Here is a 17920-nt window from a genome sequence, read left to right on the forward strand (position 1 = left end):
AAAATTAAGAAATTAATGGGAAAGGTAGAGGAGAATGATTTGACTTTATAAAACAAACCGAGTCAAACGTAGAGTTGAGCGTATTTTATTTAAATATTACCTAACTCTGGTCAGACGTAAAATACAATGAATTACAATTATTAATAAACTATCAAATAATGCTTTCAGATTTATACGTAAAACGCAAAAAATATTATTTACATTTAAAAATTATTGAACAGACCGAAAAGTTGATTTCACGTTCATTTATTTTATGCTACGTTTAATCGACGATGATGTATCTTTTAATATTTTTTGGTTCATTAATTTCCCTCGTTTATACTGGTAGGAAAATGCACTTTGATGATTTAACATATTTTTAATTGCGTTATTTTAGGCGACGTATCGAATGCTGTGGAAAATCTTTATTGTGATCTTGGATTAAAAAATGATAATTTGTGTCCTGTCGATGGTGGCTGGACTTCTTGGAGCCCATGGGGATCCTGTTTTGGAAAATGTGGATTTAAAGGCAAAAGGACCAGACATCGTACTTGCAGTAACCCATTACCATCTAAAACCGGTGGTCCTTGCATTGGCCCAAATTATCAAACCGAGACCTGTCGAATAACTGGTACAGTTTTTGACAAAAGAATACAGATTAATGTAATGTAATGTAATGTAATGTTTAATTTTTTTATTTAATATTATAAATAATTTATTTAAATATGGTTCTGTTTAGGATGTACGATGAGTGATTATGAAAATGTCGCTCATGACCATCCTATACGGAAAGAAGAGATGAAAATTATCAAGCAGTTTCATAGAAAGTTACCTGCTCTGATCGAATTGTGTTTTTCTGTCGACTGTTCATTTTTTCTTGTAAAGAAGATTCTTAGTGGCAGCGCGGTATGATATAAAACAAATATATTCTTTATCTATTTCTGAATTTGGAATTATTGATCAAAGAAGTTGACAATGTCTTTGTACAAAGATGCATTATTGGAATGCTATAAACTGCATTAAATATGATGTTGGATGTCCAAGTAAGCAAGCATATACATATATATATATATATATATATATATGTAGTATATATATATAGTAAAACGTATTTAATAGGTCATGGTGGTTGGAGCAATTGGGGAGCATGGTCGTTATGCGGTGCTGTTTGCGGCAGAGGTCAAAAATATCGTACACGAATTTGTAATAGCCCTATACCTTCGCATCCTGAATTAATGTGCGATGATTCAGCATTGGAAATGAAAGACTGCATAGGATTTAACTGCAAGAAACACTCAAGTATATTTAATGAATTCTGTTATATGTGTATTCTATAGTGTATCAATACTTTTGACAGTGGGAACTTGGGCTAATTGGAGCAAATGGAGCACGTGTAGCGTACAATGTGGTAGCGGTATTCAAATGAGAAAACGTTCGTGTTCGAAGATGCAGAATGCACAGGGAACTTCATGCGAAGGTTCTACTAGGGATGTAAAAAGTTGCACAATTAATAATTGTTCAAGTAAATAAACTTAATTCCTATTTGCGCGTGCACCATCGCAATATTTATTCTGCTTGTTAAATCTATATATAAAATATGAAATATAATTGTTTATAACTTCCTATTAGTAAATGGAATGTGGTCCCCATGGACAGTTTGGACATCCTGTTCTTCAAGTTGTGGTATAGGCACACAGTTGAGGAACAGAATGTGTAGCAATCCTTCCCCGAGTGGTAGTGGCATGTCGTGTTCTGGTTCTGCTTCTGAAGTTCGTCAATGCTTTAGTAAACCATGTACAGGTATATCAGAAATTTTATTAGCATGATCGTTACTATCATTGTTTTAATTTCACCTTATTTAAAAGTTAAATCGCACGAAGTTGCACACTTTACAGAAGAAAGTAGTCTTCTTTATAATATAAATGGGAGATCTTCGCGCTTGCTTCATATGTATTTGAGATTTTTACCATTGAGGACGTACGGAGTACTTATTTATCGAACTGAAAATAATTGCAACGGATCGATGTGCGATTTTGTAAAACTATCATTACGAAATGGAAAAATTGTACTCCTATCTGAAATTTCTGGCTGTACATTGGGTCTAGTTCATGAAGATAAACTTCAAGTAAAATAACATTTGTTTTTTAAATGTTAATATTTAATATTCGAAACAAGCTGATTTAATTTAGATTGGACAGTGGCATATGATATTAGTTGCAATATATGGAATGCACGGGATACTGAGCGTTAATGATGGTTTTCGTAAAACTTCTACGTTTTCGTGCACTCCGATATCATATAATTTTGATCATATGATGAAAGTCGGAGAAGGATTTCGAGGTCAAATTCAGAAAATAACCATTAATTTTGCATCCATTCAACTTCGTGTACCAAAGGTTTCGCTTATTAATTAGAACGACTAATTGTCTTAAAACAATCAACAGTCTTAAAACACAAAATATCATTTAGGGTAAATATGATGAAAAGCATGCAAACGTTCCTTTTAGCAGTAGTAACATGGAATATTTAATGGGAGACGACGAAGAAGGTTTCATTTATATTGGCCTTACAGAATCAGTTGCTGCACCATGTCCAAAGAACATGGAATTTTGGCAAGTAAGAACACTTTTGTTCAAGCAAACCCTGTCAAGCCTACCTTAAGCGACAATACTTTTATATTGTTTCACAATTATTTTATTTGTGATTTCATTATAATAAACTCATTGCACAATTATAATTTAGATCACAATGGCAATGAAAGCAGAAAATATAAACGGTGTTGTGGCAATTATGCCAGATGATGCTTTAAATAAGTATATTCTACTGCTATTAGAAGAGGGGAAAATAAAGCTTGGATTTCATCAGGGAGCAATTCATGTTGCAGCTGAAAGTATAGAGCATATTTCAGTAGGAGAATGGTTTGAAATAGTAATAGTCCAAGATGGCAAAAATTTGTACATGCAAGTAAATGGGAATGAGAAGAGATATGTACCGTCGATTTCAGAAAAAGTGATTACAACTGCAACCAATCTAATCATAGGGGCTATACGTGATGAAATGAAAGTAAATAACATTTAGAAGATTAACGTTTTACATATTTGTGATCATGTTATTTGGAACAGGAGAAGATGTGTCCTAAATGTACAGACATACCACAAATGAGTTTCACTCTTGGATATCTTAATATAGATGGGAATCATATTGATCTTCTATCATTACCAGCTTTAGATACAACGAGCAAACGATTTGCGAGCCACACTATTAGTTTATCTGGTAGTAATTATGAATACATTATCGAATATTATGTCTAACATGTATGGAAAGATAATTTTATTAGTCATTTTAGATTACTACGAAGAAGTATCATTATTATTAGGTCAAGAGCTCAAAATATCGTGTTTTTATGATAAAATTCCTCATGAAAATGGAATCCTTATATTTTCTAGGAGAACCTACGTTACGTGGTTATTAATGGATAAAATATTGCTATCCTATGGAAAGAAGTAAATTAAAGTTGTGATAATAACTTTGATCGCTTTAATTAACTTCATTATTTTTAGAGATACGACAAATTTGATTGACAAAAGTTGTATGATACCGAGGATGTTGTAACATTCCAATAATAATTTTGTTGTAGGTGGATGATTTTCGGAAATTTCAGTCATCTCTATTTTTTAAATAATATGCTATACTTGTTTGTTCCTAGCAGAAAAGTGAATATTTAGATTACTACAAATACCTATAATACAAGGCTATTCGACGTGATATAAAAAAATAAAACAACAATTCTTATTAAAGTTTTTTTTATAAGTATATCTAAACGTAATGAAGATGATTCTGGCGATCGACGTTATTATGTACTGTATCCTGTATACAAGATGTCCCACGTAATTGGAGAACATTGTTCTTTCATCTTTAAAACGGTTATAGAGGCACATTCTGTGTATTCGATATTTTTTACAATTATTTATTCCTTATCGAGCAGTGACTTGTTTAATGTGAAGGACGATGGTCGTGTTAGTACTATTAATATTGCAAGTTACACGACCCGTGACGAGATAGAAAATTTTTATTCGTGCTATATTCACCGCTATAGAAATAAATCATTCAAAGATGAGGGTCAAGCTCTCTTCACTTTTGGAATTACTGTAATAGATAGAAGTAAAGGTTATACAATTTCATTTATTCTAGCATGTCTTGTTTTATTAGATTCTGTAAAACAAAAATTAAGTATTTGTTTTTAGAATCGGAAAATATATTGTGGAAAGAATGGTGTTTTATTTGTCAAGTCACAATTGCATGCTTTATAATTATGATAATTTGGTGTCTATTGGAAATATTACAAGATGTCCGAGATGGGTATAGTATAATAAAAACGTTATCTTTTAGAAAAAAAAAAAAATTATATATCTGTAAATTAGATTGTATGGTTATTTTTCAGACATGGCTTTTATAGACTTCCACAAATATTTAATGATGATTCTACTTCGATTATAAATTTTGTTCAGTCTAAGAATGGAATAGTTTTACTTGGTAGTCAACAAGCTGCGAATGAAATTGCATCAGGAGTTATAGAAGATAATTGACCTTTTAAAGAGTATAAGGAACGGGAGAACTTCTTTACTCTTTTTGAAGAAATAGATTTAGATTTATATTCATTACGAATTGTAACAATAAAACTATAACGCTTAACAATATACTTAAGAAATAACATTAACATTTTCTAAGCCATAGTAATATGAAATAATATCATTTTTAGTAGAAAAATATTTAAGATTACACGAATTAAAATTTAAAAAATATATTTATACAAATATCGGTGGCAGTTGGTATTTACACTTGGATGCAATACAACATAAGACTCTACATTATGGGAGTCGATCATTTAATAAGTGATAAAGTATCTGACTTGTCATTTACACGTTAGTAATTATGATTTATAAAGATATAGTCAACAAAACTTTACTGAGACAGAATTTATATACCATTTTTGGATCATTTATTGTTTAGTAATTCGGAATAAATGCTGTTTTATAATGAAATACACAGATTTTGCACTTCAAATTCAATTTTTTGTAAATTGAATTCACACTTGCAAAACAAATTCATTTTTTTTTTTTTTGTTGTAAATGAATGAATGAAATAAATAATAGAATGTATTTCTGCGTCTCTTGCGATACTTACATCAATTATACGAGTATAATTACTCAAGTAATATTTTCCCAAGATTCACTGCTACTAGCATTAGTCATAGAGGAATGTCTCGTTAATTGAGGAAGTTCAAAATGCCATTTTGAATCTTCATTAATGCCCAATCCATTGGCTATTTCATAATTTATTAATGGTGCTCTTGCCTTAATACCTAAAGTCGTAGGTCTGTTGCTAGGATTTTCATCCAACATCATTTTTAATAAATTATACTAAAAAGATTGTAATTAATTTAATTAAAACAGCACCGAAGCAAACAGTTTTTGTTAAAAAAAATAGATACACGTTGTTGTTTTCTTACCTCCGCTGGATGATTAGCATCAAAATCTTTTGGAAACAATGACTTCCTCAAATTTATGAGGGTAGTTATTCTCTCCATTTCAGTAACAAATGGAATAAGAAGTTCAAACAAAATTATTCCTAAGGAATAAATATCAACTTTGTAATTGTAGCATTGCCCTTTCATTTGCTCAGGAGACATATAAAGATGAGTGCCCACGTATGCAGTGTGCAAACTGTTCTTTAAAGTAATGTTTTCGTTTTGCGAAGGTGGAGTATGAGTTTCATCATACCCTTCTGTCATTGCGGTTACAAGACCAAAATCACCAACTTTTATCTTATTATCGAAAGAAAAGAATATGTTCGAAGGCTGAAAATTACATATGAGAAATGAAAACTTTTAATCTTACAATGTATAATATTATTGTAATTTAAAATATTACCTTCAAATCACGATGAATAAGCCCTTGCAAATGAACATACTCCACAGCTTCGACTATTTGTTGAAATATATTTAATACATGGCGATAATCTTGTACCGATTGGTTTTTCAGCCAATCCCTAAGACTTAGCCTTTGGCACAGTTGCATCTGTATGTAAAGGAACATTTTCGGCGACTTGCGCGTATTTGATTTATTATTCAAATCTAAGGAAAATGATCTCTGACGTTTCCTATTTTCGTCTTTTTCCGAATGCTTATTACTGTTCGTGTCTTTGAACACGATGCTATCGGAGCCTGTACAGTCGTCGATTTTCGATAATACTTTTCCGGTTACATTATTCGAACGTGATAAATTCGAACTTTCAGTACTGTAATTACTAATATCGATTACATCTTTGTTTAGATAAGTCGAATGGGATTTTTCAAAAACAACTAAGGAGTCTTCGTCCAAATCGGAATTATGCAATGCATCGTAAGCTTCACAAGCACTCTCAACTGACGACTGATCGGTTTGAGAAACATTTATGCAAACGAAATTATTAACTTTCGCTTCAGCATGAGATGTAAGATCTGTTGGTAATATTAATTTGTTTATCCATTCCGGATCATGTTTCTCTTGCCATCCTGCAGGCGGACATTCCAACCATGCATTGAAATATCTTACAATATTTTGATGATCCAATTTGGCTAATGCTTTTACTTCTCGCATTACACGTTCTCTCGAAGATTGACTGTGAATCGAACAAACTAATTAAGAAGCTTTAAGTTAGAAACTATTATTTCACGTCTATTTTGCTCTCTGCGCTCCACTAACGCCGTTATCTAACTCGTTTCATTTATGGCAACAAACGAAATCAATTAAATAAACAAATGAAATTAAAATTATGAGCATTTATAAATTTTTTTTTTCTTGGAGCACAGAAGATTAAAAATAATACTAAATTTATTAAAATATTTAATGTACCTATTTGGTAAAGCAATCCTTTTAATAGCGTAATTACAATCGTCTATTTTATTCTTTGCTTCGAAAACAACACCATAGCCTCCTTTTCCTAAACAGTCTACTGGCTCAAAATCTGTGAGATAACGTGACTTAAACTTATCGATGCTTTCTTTATCATTGATTATTCGAAAACTAGTTTTATTTGTCTCAATGTGCCTCTCCACTATTAACGGCTAAAAACATTAAAAAACAAGTAGTTGTAATTTTAATACATCTGATAAGGACATTTTACTACTATACCCTCGGAAATTTTGATATTTGAAAGGATGAATCCGCAGAACAAATAATAATATTCTCTAGAATATTTTGCTCCCATGAAACTTATGAATCAAGTGTTCTACGCACTCACCCAATATATTTCTTTGAAAAAAGAAACTGCAATGTCATCGTTCAATCTCCAGATTTATTCCTTCAAATATCATAAAAATCTCCAAGGGTACAGCTATAGAATCCTATTGTAGTTTTATTCTGCTATATTAAAAATAACTGTAATATACTGTACCGGAAGTACTGCATCTTTAACGACTGTAGTAGCATTTAATAGACGTTGCGTTAACACGAAATTAAGTAGAATCGCTGTGGTAATTGAAATAATTAAAACTTCTTTCCTGTTAAAAAATAATATTCTATTTAAAGTTAGTAATTTGTGTCTTGTCTTAATTTTACGTACCACCAATACCATAATGAAACAATTATTATTTGAACAGGTGTGTCATCCTCTTCAAGAGTATTATTTGACATAAACAACTTTTTCTCTTCCGCGATGAGCATCGAATTTATATTAGTACGATTACATTGTTTGTCGTTATCTACTTGCAACTGATCTTGCGAATATAGATAAAATCCATTTCCTGTAAAAAAAAACTTAAACATACATATATGTATATATGAAACAAACAATTTTAAATATTTCATTTTTGCTATTATCTAAATGTGAAATAATTGTTCTTTGAGATTTTTATACCGTTTATATATTCCGAATTATATAAAACTGACAATGCAGTAGGACTTTGTGTATCATTTACTTTAAGCAAAGCATTATCATCATTATTATTATTGCTTTCTGGACCTGGAAGAGCCTTTACAATTGTATTACCTGAAATATTTTGTGTTTTAATATACTTTCTTATAAAGGATTAAATATATATCGATAAGCAAAACTGAAGACACTTTATACATTTTTGTAAAAATATTATATTTTCGAACTGCAACATTGTAGTATAGATAATTAAATGACACATGAAATCCTGCAAAATGTATCAATAGTGTTGGCCGATCCCTGAACGATATTAGTATTATAATATTCTGTCCTTTCTATCCGAATCAGTGTTAATATTTTTGAAAATTTTATAAAGTTTGTTCACCTTTACTCATCACTGTAAATATTTATAATTTCTTTTAATAATAAAAGAAACTTTCATACCAATAGCAGCAAGATGTGGCTGCCATGGATATGTTAAATGTTGCGTGTATGTTGGTAATACTTCTAATGATTTGTACAGTTTTGCATTTTCTTGCACATATAATTGCCTGTCGTGTACACCCAAATAAATACCTGGGCTAGTTGAAAATTCTGTTCCCCGTAACCATTCCATACTATCAAATAAATTAATTTCCTTCAAATTGTTGTTTTCGTTACTTTTACTTGCATCTTCACGCCATATGGTAACGATCGGAGAATTAAACTAACAAAATATTAATCCAGATAATTTCATATAAAGCTTGGAAATGTTATATTATTTCTATATTTCGTTAGAACCAACCTTATACTGCCACAATTTTATTTTAGGATTGTTTCTATTGGTAGCCCAGATTAAACCATCAGGCACGACAACTTTAATTTCAATATCTAGAGTATGAGCTTCCTTATCATTTTGACAATAAATATTAGAATTAGAAATGGATACTAAATCATGCTGCCCAACACTGAAGTTCCATCTATTTAAATATATGCTCTATTAATATAAAATCTATCTTATTAACTGTATTCTATTAAGTTGGTTCATATGTAATATTAGATATTTGCAGTAAATGATATTCTTTACTTTTTTCATAAAAAGAATTGTTCCCAATAAAATATACACATGTTTTGAAAGTTGACACCTCAATTACTAGTATAAAAAATATGTTATGTTTATGTCGTGATCTAAATCCGTGACTTTCACGCTCGACGTGACATACACAACAGTAATATTTCTTTAAAAATTTTTGGACATCTACTATTCTCTTACTGAAAATTCTGATATTACTTTTTCACTAACCCAATAAGATGAATACCTTTCGATACCAGTACGAGGTTCAACGGCTCTTACTGTCTGTTGATATCGTCGAACAATAAGCACATCTTGTTCAATATATGAATCTCCATTTGTGTTAGTACAACCATTAATTCCACATTCATATAACACTTTTCCTGTTGCACTTGAAACGCCTATTACAGAAAAATATTTATTATTCGTATAACTATATACAACGAGGAGCCAAACTGAATCGATAATACGTTTTACGAAAATTATTATTCAATATCCAATGCACAGACGATAACAAAAATAAGCATAATTAACGCATAATTAACGTTATTGATTTGGTTATGCTTATTTGTTGTATAAATCAATGAAACGTTTCGTAAGAAAAATTTGTAATACACGTTTGAAAATATTTACCATATGAATTCACTTCTCTGCCACCAGAAAATACTAAATCCTCGGAGTAACGAAAGGACGAATGTAACAACTGTACTGCAGATATTGGTATTGATTCTAAATTTTCACCATCGAATTTATATAATCCACCTCTTAGCGATGGTATCAAACGAACCCACTGTCCATCATTATTAAGCTACAAAGATTTATAAGTGAAACAGAAAAAATGATTCATGTTACTTGTATCTGTTTAATACAATATAATTTTTTTAATTGAAAAAAATGAATTTGAAATTGAAACAGCATATCTTATAAAATGAAAAAATAATAATGTATAGAAAATGATATACTATTAAATATTATATATATAAAGTATTGATTCTATAAAAAATCATCTAGAAAACTATATTAATGACAAACCATGACAATTTTACAGCGATACATAATGTCTTTACTAAAAAAGTAGGAATAGTTGCGGAACAAGAAGGTGATTACATTTTTTCATAACATCTGCAGGAAGGTTTAAAATGTTATTCTAAATAATGGTACAATAAACAACATGAACTTATGGGACGACTTAATATTAAATTCATAGAATGTATTTAATGTTTATATACTTCTGTATGATGAATATTTGACGATAACATAGGTCCTCCATTCAAATCCAAGGTCCATTGTTTTTTTCCTAGATTATTTGCATCTAGAGCAGATATTTTTCCATCTAACGTACTCACGAATAATAAACTGGAAGAAAGCATTAAATAATGTGGTTCAGAATTATGGTTACAGATTGATTTGTGCAAATGTTCCAGGTCATAACTCTATTATCTATGCGTTTACAAAAAATGTCAAAAAAGAAAGATAAATAAATAACTTGAAAATCATTGCATTTGTAAGATCTTGGTTTTTTAAACGTTATTTAAAAAACTCTATTGTAAAATAATTCTTTATAAAATCGAGAGACAATGAAAGAAACGATCAAATAAAATAGCAACTTATTACAACGTACTTTTAACAATAACGAAACAAATTCATGTTATATAATTTGTTTAACTTTAGAAGCTTTCTCTTTGTACTAATCGTTACATTTTTCCTACGCGAATATCTATAAACATTTCTTAGTGGAAAATTATACACACAACAATGAACTTTCGTCAAGTATTAATAAAATTAAGAATTTACTAAATCGAAGTATAGAATATAATAATAATCAAAATATGTCAAGCTAAAGTATCGATGATCGAATGAATGTATTGTAAATATTCGACGTGTACATGTTTTCAACTAATTACCTGCGTGAAGGTTTCTGTTCGCAAGATATCAACTGCTTTGTATCATTGTTGTCAACCAGCGGAAATACGAACAAAATTATACATAACAAATGAAACCATATTCGTTTCTGTAAATGTATGTCAGACATTTTCTACATACGAAACGATTGATTGCTTAAATACTGCATTTTGGTTGAATATTCCCGTAAAATAACTGACACGAAATTTTATCGTGATATTCGATTAAAATACGATAAATACTGGTTATTCGGTGCACACCGATGAACCATGGTAAACTCTGATAAATTCTAATAAACATAAATTCCAGCGCCATCTCACGAACATTATAGTCACGCACGAAATAATTAAAATTACTCATTTGTAGCTACCTACTACCTACTACTATAATTTGTTTCACAGTACAAACATTTTGTAATTAACGTGCAACGATATTACTAATTCTATTCGAGAAGTCGTATTGACTTCTCGAATAGAATTTCGAACACGTAAATTTTTGTTATTGTATTGTTAACTTCTTTTAAATTAATAGTAAATTGTTATTGATATGTACGGTTTTTCCTTTTTTAACGTTTATATGGTTCTATCGAAATAATCGTATAGCTTAAAATTAGATAACGTTTTGACTTTGCACCGTATTATTTAAGTTATATAATTTTTATATAATTTTACCGAATATTAGTTTTGTGCAACATATGTTAAAAATTAAACGTAAGAAGTAGAGTAATTGTAAATGAATTGAAATAATCAGCTCTTATGGGAATAAATTGTAAGATATATAGTTGACTGAAGTTAATCCTAATTAATATAGTTAATCCTGTTCGCTTTTTCCAAAGTTATTTTGGACGCTTCGTTAATATGTCGACAGGTGACAGGACATAAGATTTAAAAATTAAACTTTAGGTATGAAAAGAATGAATAAAGAGAAAAGAAATATGCAGGTATTTCGGTTTCGTTCGAAAAAATTTCTTTCCTAGCTGATTTTGCATCAAACGAACAAATGTTTAAACGTAGAAATTATAGTATTCGTAAAATATTTGCGAGAATCGGTTGTTGTTCGCAGCCCTCTAGTTTTGGTTTTAGAAGGCATCGCCACACGTCGTACAACTGCTATACTTTTTCTACGTTACGGGTGATTATGGCGAAGTTTGCCAGATGGAAGTGAAGTGTCGTATAAAGAATACGTTTGTCGATTTTATCAAACGAATTTGTCGAGGTAAGGGTAAGCGACACGAAGGTTTCAGATTTTCTTATGAGATTTAAATCGAATTTTATACGAATTATTGGTGGGCGAGTGAAAGTCAGTTGTTTTTTTATAAATTGCGAGCTAATATCTGTCCTTTCCTCCAGCCATACCTGAAAGTACAATAATAGACTTGGCTGGAACCTGCAGCCTGATTAAATAAATAGTATTGTCTATCTCCCGAATTGCTCTACCAGCAGTAACCCAACTACCCTTTCGTCCGGCACAAATAGATCGTATCAGATGCGACGAAAGTTTTTCCCGTTTTATTAAGAGTCCCGAGACACATAACCTTGTTAACTCTGTGCAGTGTTTGTTCGCAGTTAAATAGTGATCGTAATGTACTTTTATCTTTTTAGCAAAGTATCCATGCAATTCGTAGATCGTACGAAAAAGTATTGTACTATCATACACGAAACTATTCAAACGCTTATAACATTTATAACGTTCAACTATTAAAATATATATGTGTTAAACTGAAGCATTTGATATAATATGACACATATAATAAAGAGTTAAGACTTAAGACTCCATAAAACAATTTAGAAAATAATTAAATAATATATACCATTTCTACAGTATATTTATTGTAAATACATATCAGAAGTGGCTCGGAAAAGTATTTGAATGGAACCTTTGATAATTATTTAAATTAAATAATTAAGTTTTAATGGGAAGTTGGTCTACTATTTGCTTTTATAATAGCCCTAAATCTGTTTTCCATCGAATAGATTAACTTGGAGTTAACATTTACATCGACTGATTATTATATTTCAATAATATTTTGTTTTAATGTTTTTTTTTTTAAATTATAATAGCATTTCTTAATTGTTTTTATACTTTATCCCATAAATGTTAAATAGTGTTTAAGTCAGGACTTTGCGATGGATATGGCAACACATGTGAAACATTATACAATACCCATTGTTTGACTATTTTGGCGGTATGCTTTGGATCACTAAAATACAATATAATTGAATTAGCATAATTCTATTACCAAGAAACTTTGGGAATCCATAGGTATCAAAATTCAAATACTTTTATGAATCATAATAAATGTATTGTAAACATGGTATATATTGTCAAATTATTTTTTTAATCTTACTTATGTACCCTGAGGGTTCATCCCTTGTTATATATATTATATTGTATCAAATGTTTCAGTTTCATATACATGTTTAATTAGTTGAATGTTATAAACGTAATGGTTCAAATATCTTTGTGTGCGAGTGTTATCTTTGATTTTATTCACTTTCACTTTTTCCTCGTAATGATCAAGTTGTTTATTTTATTTTGATGAAAGTTTATATATTTATATAAAGTGAAATATAGAGTTTCTTATATTGTAATTAGATTTCAAAGATCATATAATTTTAATCCACAGTGGAAAAGTATGGAGGGCCAACAATTTTGTTTACGGTGGCACAATTTTCAAAACACATTATTGAGTTCGCTGCCTAAACTGCTCGATGGTGGTTACTTAACGGATGTCACACTGAGCGCCGGTGGTAGACACATACACGCACATAAAATTATTCTATCAGCTTGTAGTTATTATTTTAAAGAATTGTTTAAGGTATTCATGGCACAATTTTTTTAAATTACACTGGTCAACGAATTGTAAACAATAGTTTCTGTACTTTACCCTTAAATTATCTTTTTATATATTTCTGTATAATGAAATAGGAAAAAAGAATGATAAGGGTCTGGTTTGAAAAATATAAGAGATGATTTATTTCGTTCGAGCAGGGTAGATCAGGTAAAAAGCTATTAAATATAGAATAAGTCTGCAAATTTACCCTTTTGTAGGTATTACAAAATTGCCATTTCTAGTTTGTATTTTAAAAAAATTAGAGCCAATATTTGAAATTAACTTTAATTTTTTTGATTAGAGTCATAAAGAAATTAAAATTTATTACTCGGATGAATACATATTTGCCATTGACCAGTGTTATTAAACACTATTTTATTAATTATCGATTAAAATATTAACATTATTGGACTATTATGTTACATCGATGTAAATAAATTTTTAGGATTTAAGTTCTTTGCAACATCCTGTAATTGTATTGCCAGGCATGGAATATGCAAATTTATGTGCATTAGTCACATTTATGTATAATGGTGAAGTGAATATTTATCAAGAACAATTACCTGCACTTTTGGCTATGGCAGATACTCTACATATCCGTGGCCTAGCTGACATCGCCGGGGTAAGGAAATTTGTCTATATTTTCATTAATATAATAAGTGTACAAAGCAGTGGTTGCACAAAACTCTATGGACTGGTAAGTTCATGTTGTAGCTAATGGTATTTTAGAACTCTAATACTTTATCGTTTTGTTTGAATGTGTACTTTTATTCTTGGAATACAATACTTTTATGTGTTTTTCTTCTACAACTGTTCTACCGAACCTCTCATCTTAATGCTTTACACATCAAAAGCATGATTGCATTCCAAGGGTTTATATGCAGTTGGACATTAAAAAAGAAGGCCCAATTGTACGAATTCATTTTAATCAGACTATTAGTTTAGTTAAAAAAAACTAAACCTCACTAAACGGGATTTACTGTTTTTGCTGCTTCAGATGAACTGTACCTGATTTTTTCGAAAATCCCGACTCGCCTTAAGAAGTTCTAAGGATCTTGTAAACATTTGGCAAAATTCTATAGCTTCTGAAATTAAAAAAAAAATATGAACTTTAGGGGAATGTCCTTATGGTTTATACTTTGAGAAAATACCGATTCGTTTACCTTTCCAGCTGTATATAAATCTATAAATATAAATACAATGCAATTAATTTCTGGCAAAGTTCGGAATAATATAATACAAATTAAAACAAAATGTAATCATTCGTTCTTAGTTGGTAATAAAATTCCAATTTAAAATTAAATAGTATTAATTTATACGTGACAATTGCATCATATTCTAGTGACAGGTAATTAGTATTATTTAATAAATTACTTTTCCTTGTCTGATGAAGCTTGCCTCTGTGTGAATTGTATAAAACATGAGTAACAAAGCATGTATTTTTTTCGATGCCTTATTCAAACATTAGTAACTCCTTGCTGGTAATTGTTATTTCCTTGTGTAACCCATTGTCCAGAAATATCAAGATGTTTTCTATTGAAAAAATTACACTTTCATTGTACAGCTTACAAGTATTAAATATTAACATCCTTTATTAATTGAATTTAAACGAGTATCCAAACTTCCATATATACATTATAATTTTGATCAAACATATGGAATTATATGGAAACCATTTAATAATAAATTATCAAAATGAAATTTACACTTATCTTTTTTATTTAAATAATTTAAAAATTCAATAAGGTAAATATCAAGAAATTTTTCATTTTTACCGTTTAAAGTACATTATGCCATTACTTGATGCATTTTCTACAACATATTCATAATTTGCATGCAAAAACATTGAACAATTAAGTGTATTAAACATTATTCCGATATTAAAGATTAAAGTATTGTTTCCTTTATACGGTTTCGTAAGAAAGTAATATCTGAAATAAAAGTTGCATATTCGCTTCTTCCTTTTTTAATCTTTATATTACCCTATGATCGTGTTGTTTTGTTCAGGTCACTTAAATACATTCACTGTCGTTCCTCAAGAAGTACCTCACGAAGGAATTACCTACTACACATATTATGTTCATACGTGCATCGAAGGAACGATAATGAATATAAACGATATCCACGAGATCAAGGTCGTTGTGTGTGTTGCAACTAAATGCAAGTGGATGCATCCCATGGAACCTTTCCCCATAGAATGAGTTTACAGGTATATCTAAAATAGCTTTTCCAAGAATCTCTACACCGACTAAACTTTCGGTAGAAATTTTTTAGAACGATCGAAAGTTTTTTTTTTTTTTTTTTTTTATACGTGTACTTTGCATTACAATAATGCTTAATACTTTAGTCGCGAGTGGCTATAACAAATATTTAGAATTGATGTACGAACATTTAACAGTCTTATTTTTTATTTAAAAAAAAGAAAAGAAAAGAGAAGAAGAAAACCAGTGCATGAATAATTTTTACACAAAATAACAAACTAGTATAAGATACATGAAAAAAAAAATCTCAGTTTGAACTTCATTATATTTAGAAAATTTGTATATTAATGTTATCATATAACGTATACTCTCGGAAATTTTTGAAATAAATTTTGCTGACGTTTTTCAATACTAATAAAAAAAAAAAATTATTTAGCGATCTTCGAGGCTAGGTAGAACAGAAAATTTCATATTTGTCGACACTTATGAAAAATAAAGGTGAAGATCGATCGATAATTGATATTTAAGCTTGAAAGTTAGTATTTCAAGTTTACAAATAATAATAATAATAAAAATTTGTTTCTTTCTGGGTTTTACAGAAAAATTCAAGACACGACAATGGTTTATATGTTCAGACTCCGCCGACGCAATTACAAGAAAAAACGTTACCCGAAGCACCGATAAAGAAAGAAAGTAAAGATAGTGTCACGAGCGGAGAGTCTTTAGAAACAGTTTTGGCGACTGAAGTAACGGAAAGTACAGAAGAACCGTTCAATGATCAAGAAAGTATACCTTATTGCGTGAAGACCAAGCCCTATTACTCTATTAACGCAAAGTTAAATCAGAGAGAAAAAGTCAGTATTCCTTCTGTTAACGTTTCGTCCAATAAGTATGCGGAGCAAGGGTATTCGGACAGTGGAATGGACGAAAGTACACCAATATCGGAAGATCAAATTACTCCAGTGGAAGACACAAAACCACCGCCCGTTTGGGATGCAAATTTCAAATTTCTTACCAGCTCCGTGAGCGGCAGAAATCCGCAAAATTACAATAAATCTAGTGTCACTTGCCTTATCTGTGGGAAACAATTAAGTAATCAATATAATTTGCGGGTACACATGGAAACTCATAGTAATAGTTCATATAGTTGTACGGCCTGTTCACACGTATCAAGATCGCGAGATGCGCTCCGGAAACACGTTTCTTACAGACATCCGGTAGCCTCGCCACAAAAACGTTCACGATACAGTACACCGAAACCATAGGAGTTATTATTCACATAGACGATTATCTTGGTTCAATTCATGCCCTTTCAGGATACCTAATTTGTTTAAAAAAAATTCATGTTACGCTATTCGACTTTTTCAAAATTTTAGTACTTCGTTAACTTAAAAACTAATGATCAAAATTTTAATTTAAATTTTTTTTCATTATTTATTGTTGAAATAACTTTTTTGTTCGAGAAAAGGTCGAATCATTATGAAAGTATTTTGATTTTTATTATTAAGTTATTAATGTGCTTCCTTATCTAAGTTACACCTTCCGCGTAATTACATTTCAGTCACATTATCGCAATTTAGTTTGAAAAATGTCTGATATAGTGTTTAAGTACAATGAATTGAAAAAAAAAAAAGAAAAAAAAAACAAAGCAATATAAAGACTCCCCCCCGATTTATATAATCCCTCAACTGTTTCCATGGAAAAGGTAAACTGTTGCTGTTGAATATAAAAAGTTGAATATTTTATTAAACGAGTGAATTTAGGAGGCGACTTGAACATAAAAAAAAACTTATGTACCTCATCTTCTTTTTAAGAGACATTCAGTACTAGACTGATTAAGAATTAAGGCAAGTTATAGTAACACCCAATTATTTTGTTTTTAAATGTACAAATAACTTAAAAAGTGTGATCACGTTCCTCGAGACCCTTAGTGTTCGAATTGTTACTGTTTTTCTTGTTATTGTTACGCTGTTTCAATAAAGACAGAGTAGACAAATTTTTTCGTTTTGATTTTTTTTTTCACAAATTATTCTTTTTACAGAT

At 30.1% G+C, this 17920-nt stretch overlaps 3 protein-coding genes across 9 annotated transcripts; 2 read left to right on the plus strand and 1 right to left on the minus strand.

Annotated features, from left to right (window-relative positions):
* Positions 1–351: 351 nt before the first annotated feature.
* LOC122395307 lies at positions 352–4015 on the plus strand (the record flags this gene model as incomplete). Its single annotated transcript, XM_043392748.1, has 12 exons — positions 352–610; positions 719–885; positions 971–1022; positions 1099–1278; positions 1337–1501; positions 1609–1779; positions 1845–2104; positions 2169–2375; positions 2449–2595; positions 2722–3042; positions 3102–3252; positions 3326–4015. Coding segments are annotated over 12 exons (2241 nt in total), but the record flags the coding sequence as incomplete, so codon positions are not given.
* Positions 530–11116, minus strand: LOC122395093 (eukaryotic translation initiation factor 2-alpha kinase). 4 transcript variants are annotated; one of them, XM_043392418.1, is made up of 14 exons: positions 10846–11116; positions 10171–10297; positions 9575–9749; positions 9189–9342; positions 8675–8849; positions 8335–8596; positions 7876–8007; positions 7582–7762; positions 7414–7519; positions 6873–7084; positions 5910–6639; positions 5489–5836; positions 5164–5399; positions 530–596 (listed from the first exon to the last, which is right to left on the minus strand). In XM_043392418.1, exons 1-13 carry the CDS (start codon positions 10971–10973, stop codon positions 5187–5189), a joined length of 2943 nt encoding a protein of 980 aa, XP_043248353.1. In that variant the 5' UTR covers positions 10974–11116; the 3' UTR covers positions 530–596; positions 5164–5186. The 4 variants fall into 4 exon arrangements, with proteins under 4 accessions (XP_043248353.1, XP_043248352.1, XP_043248354.1 ...); XM_043392417.1 differs by lacking the exon at positions 530–596 and adding an exon at positions 4151–4191; XM_043392419.1 differs by lacking the exon at positions 530–596 and having other exon boundaries at positions 4571–5399; positions 8467–8596.
* Positions 11117–11920: 804 nt separating this feature from the next.
* Positions 11921–17913, plus strand: LOC122395454 (protein bric-a-brac 2-like). Of its 4 annotated transcripts, none has more exons than XM_043393054.1 (4): positions 11921–12058; positions 13470–13661; positions 14122–14298; positions 16477–17911. In XM_043393054.1, exons 2-4 carry the CDS (start codon positions 13479–13481, stop codon positions 17140–17142), a joined length of 1026 nt encoding a protein of 341 aa, XP_043248989.1. In that variant the 5' UTR covers positions 11921–12058; positions 13470–13478; the 3' UTR covers positions 17143–17911. The 4 variants fall into 4 exon arrangements, with proteins under 4 accessions (XP_043248989.1, XP_043248988.1, XP_043248990.1 ...); XM_043393053.1 differs by having other exon boundaries at positions 11939–12142; positions 16477–17913; XM_043393055.1 differs by lacking the exon at positions 11921–12058 and adding an exon at positions 12157–12426 and having other exon boundaries at positions 16477–17912.
* The last annotated feature ends 7 nt before the right edge of the window (positions 17914–17920 follow it).

Source organism: Colletes gigas, unplaced genomic scaffold (genome assembly GCF_013123115.1).
Source record: "Colletes gigas isolate AHSC1104 unplaced genomic scaffold, ASM1312311v1 Colletes_gigas_Sc00005, whole genome shotgun sequence".
In the NCBI taxonomy this organism is placed as follows: domain Eukaryota; kingdom Metazoa; phylum Arthropoda; class Insecta; order Hymenoptera; family Colletidae; genus Colletes; species Colletes gigas.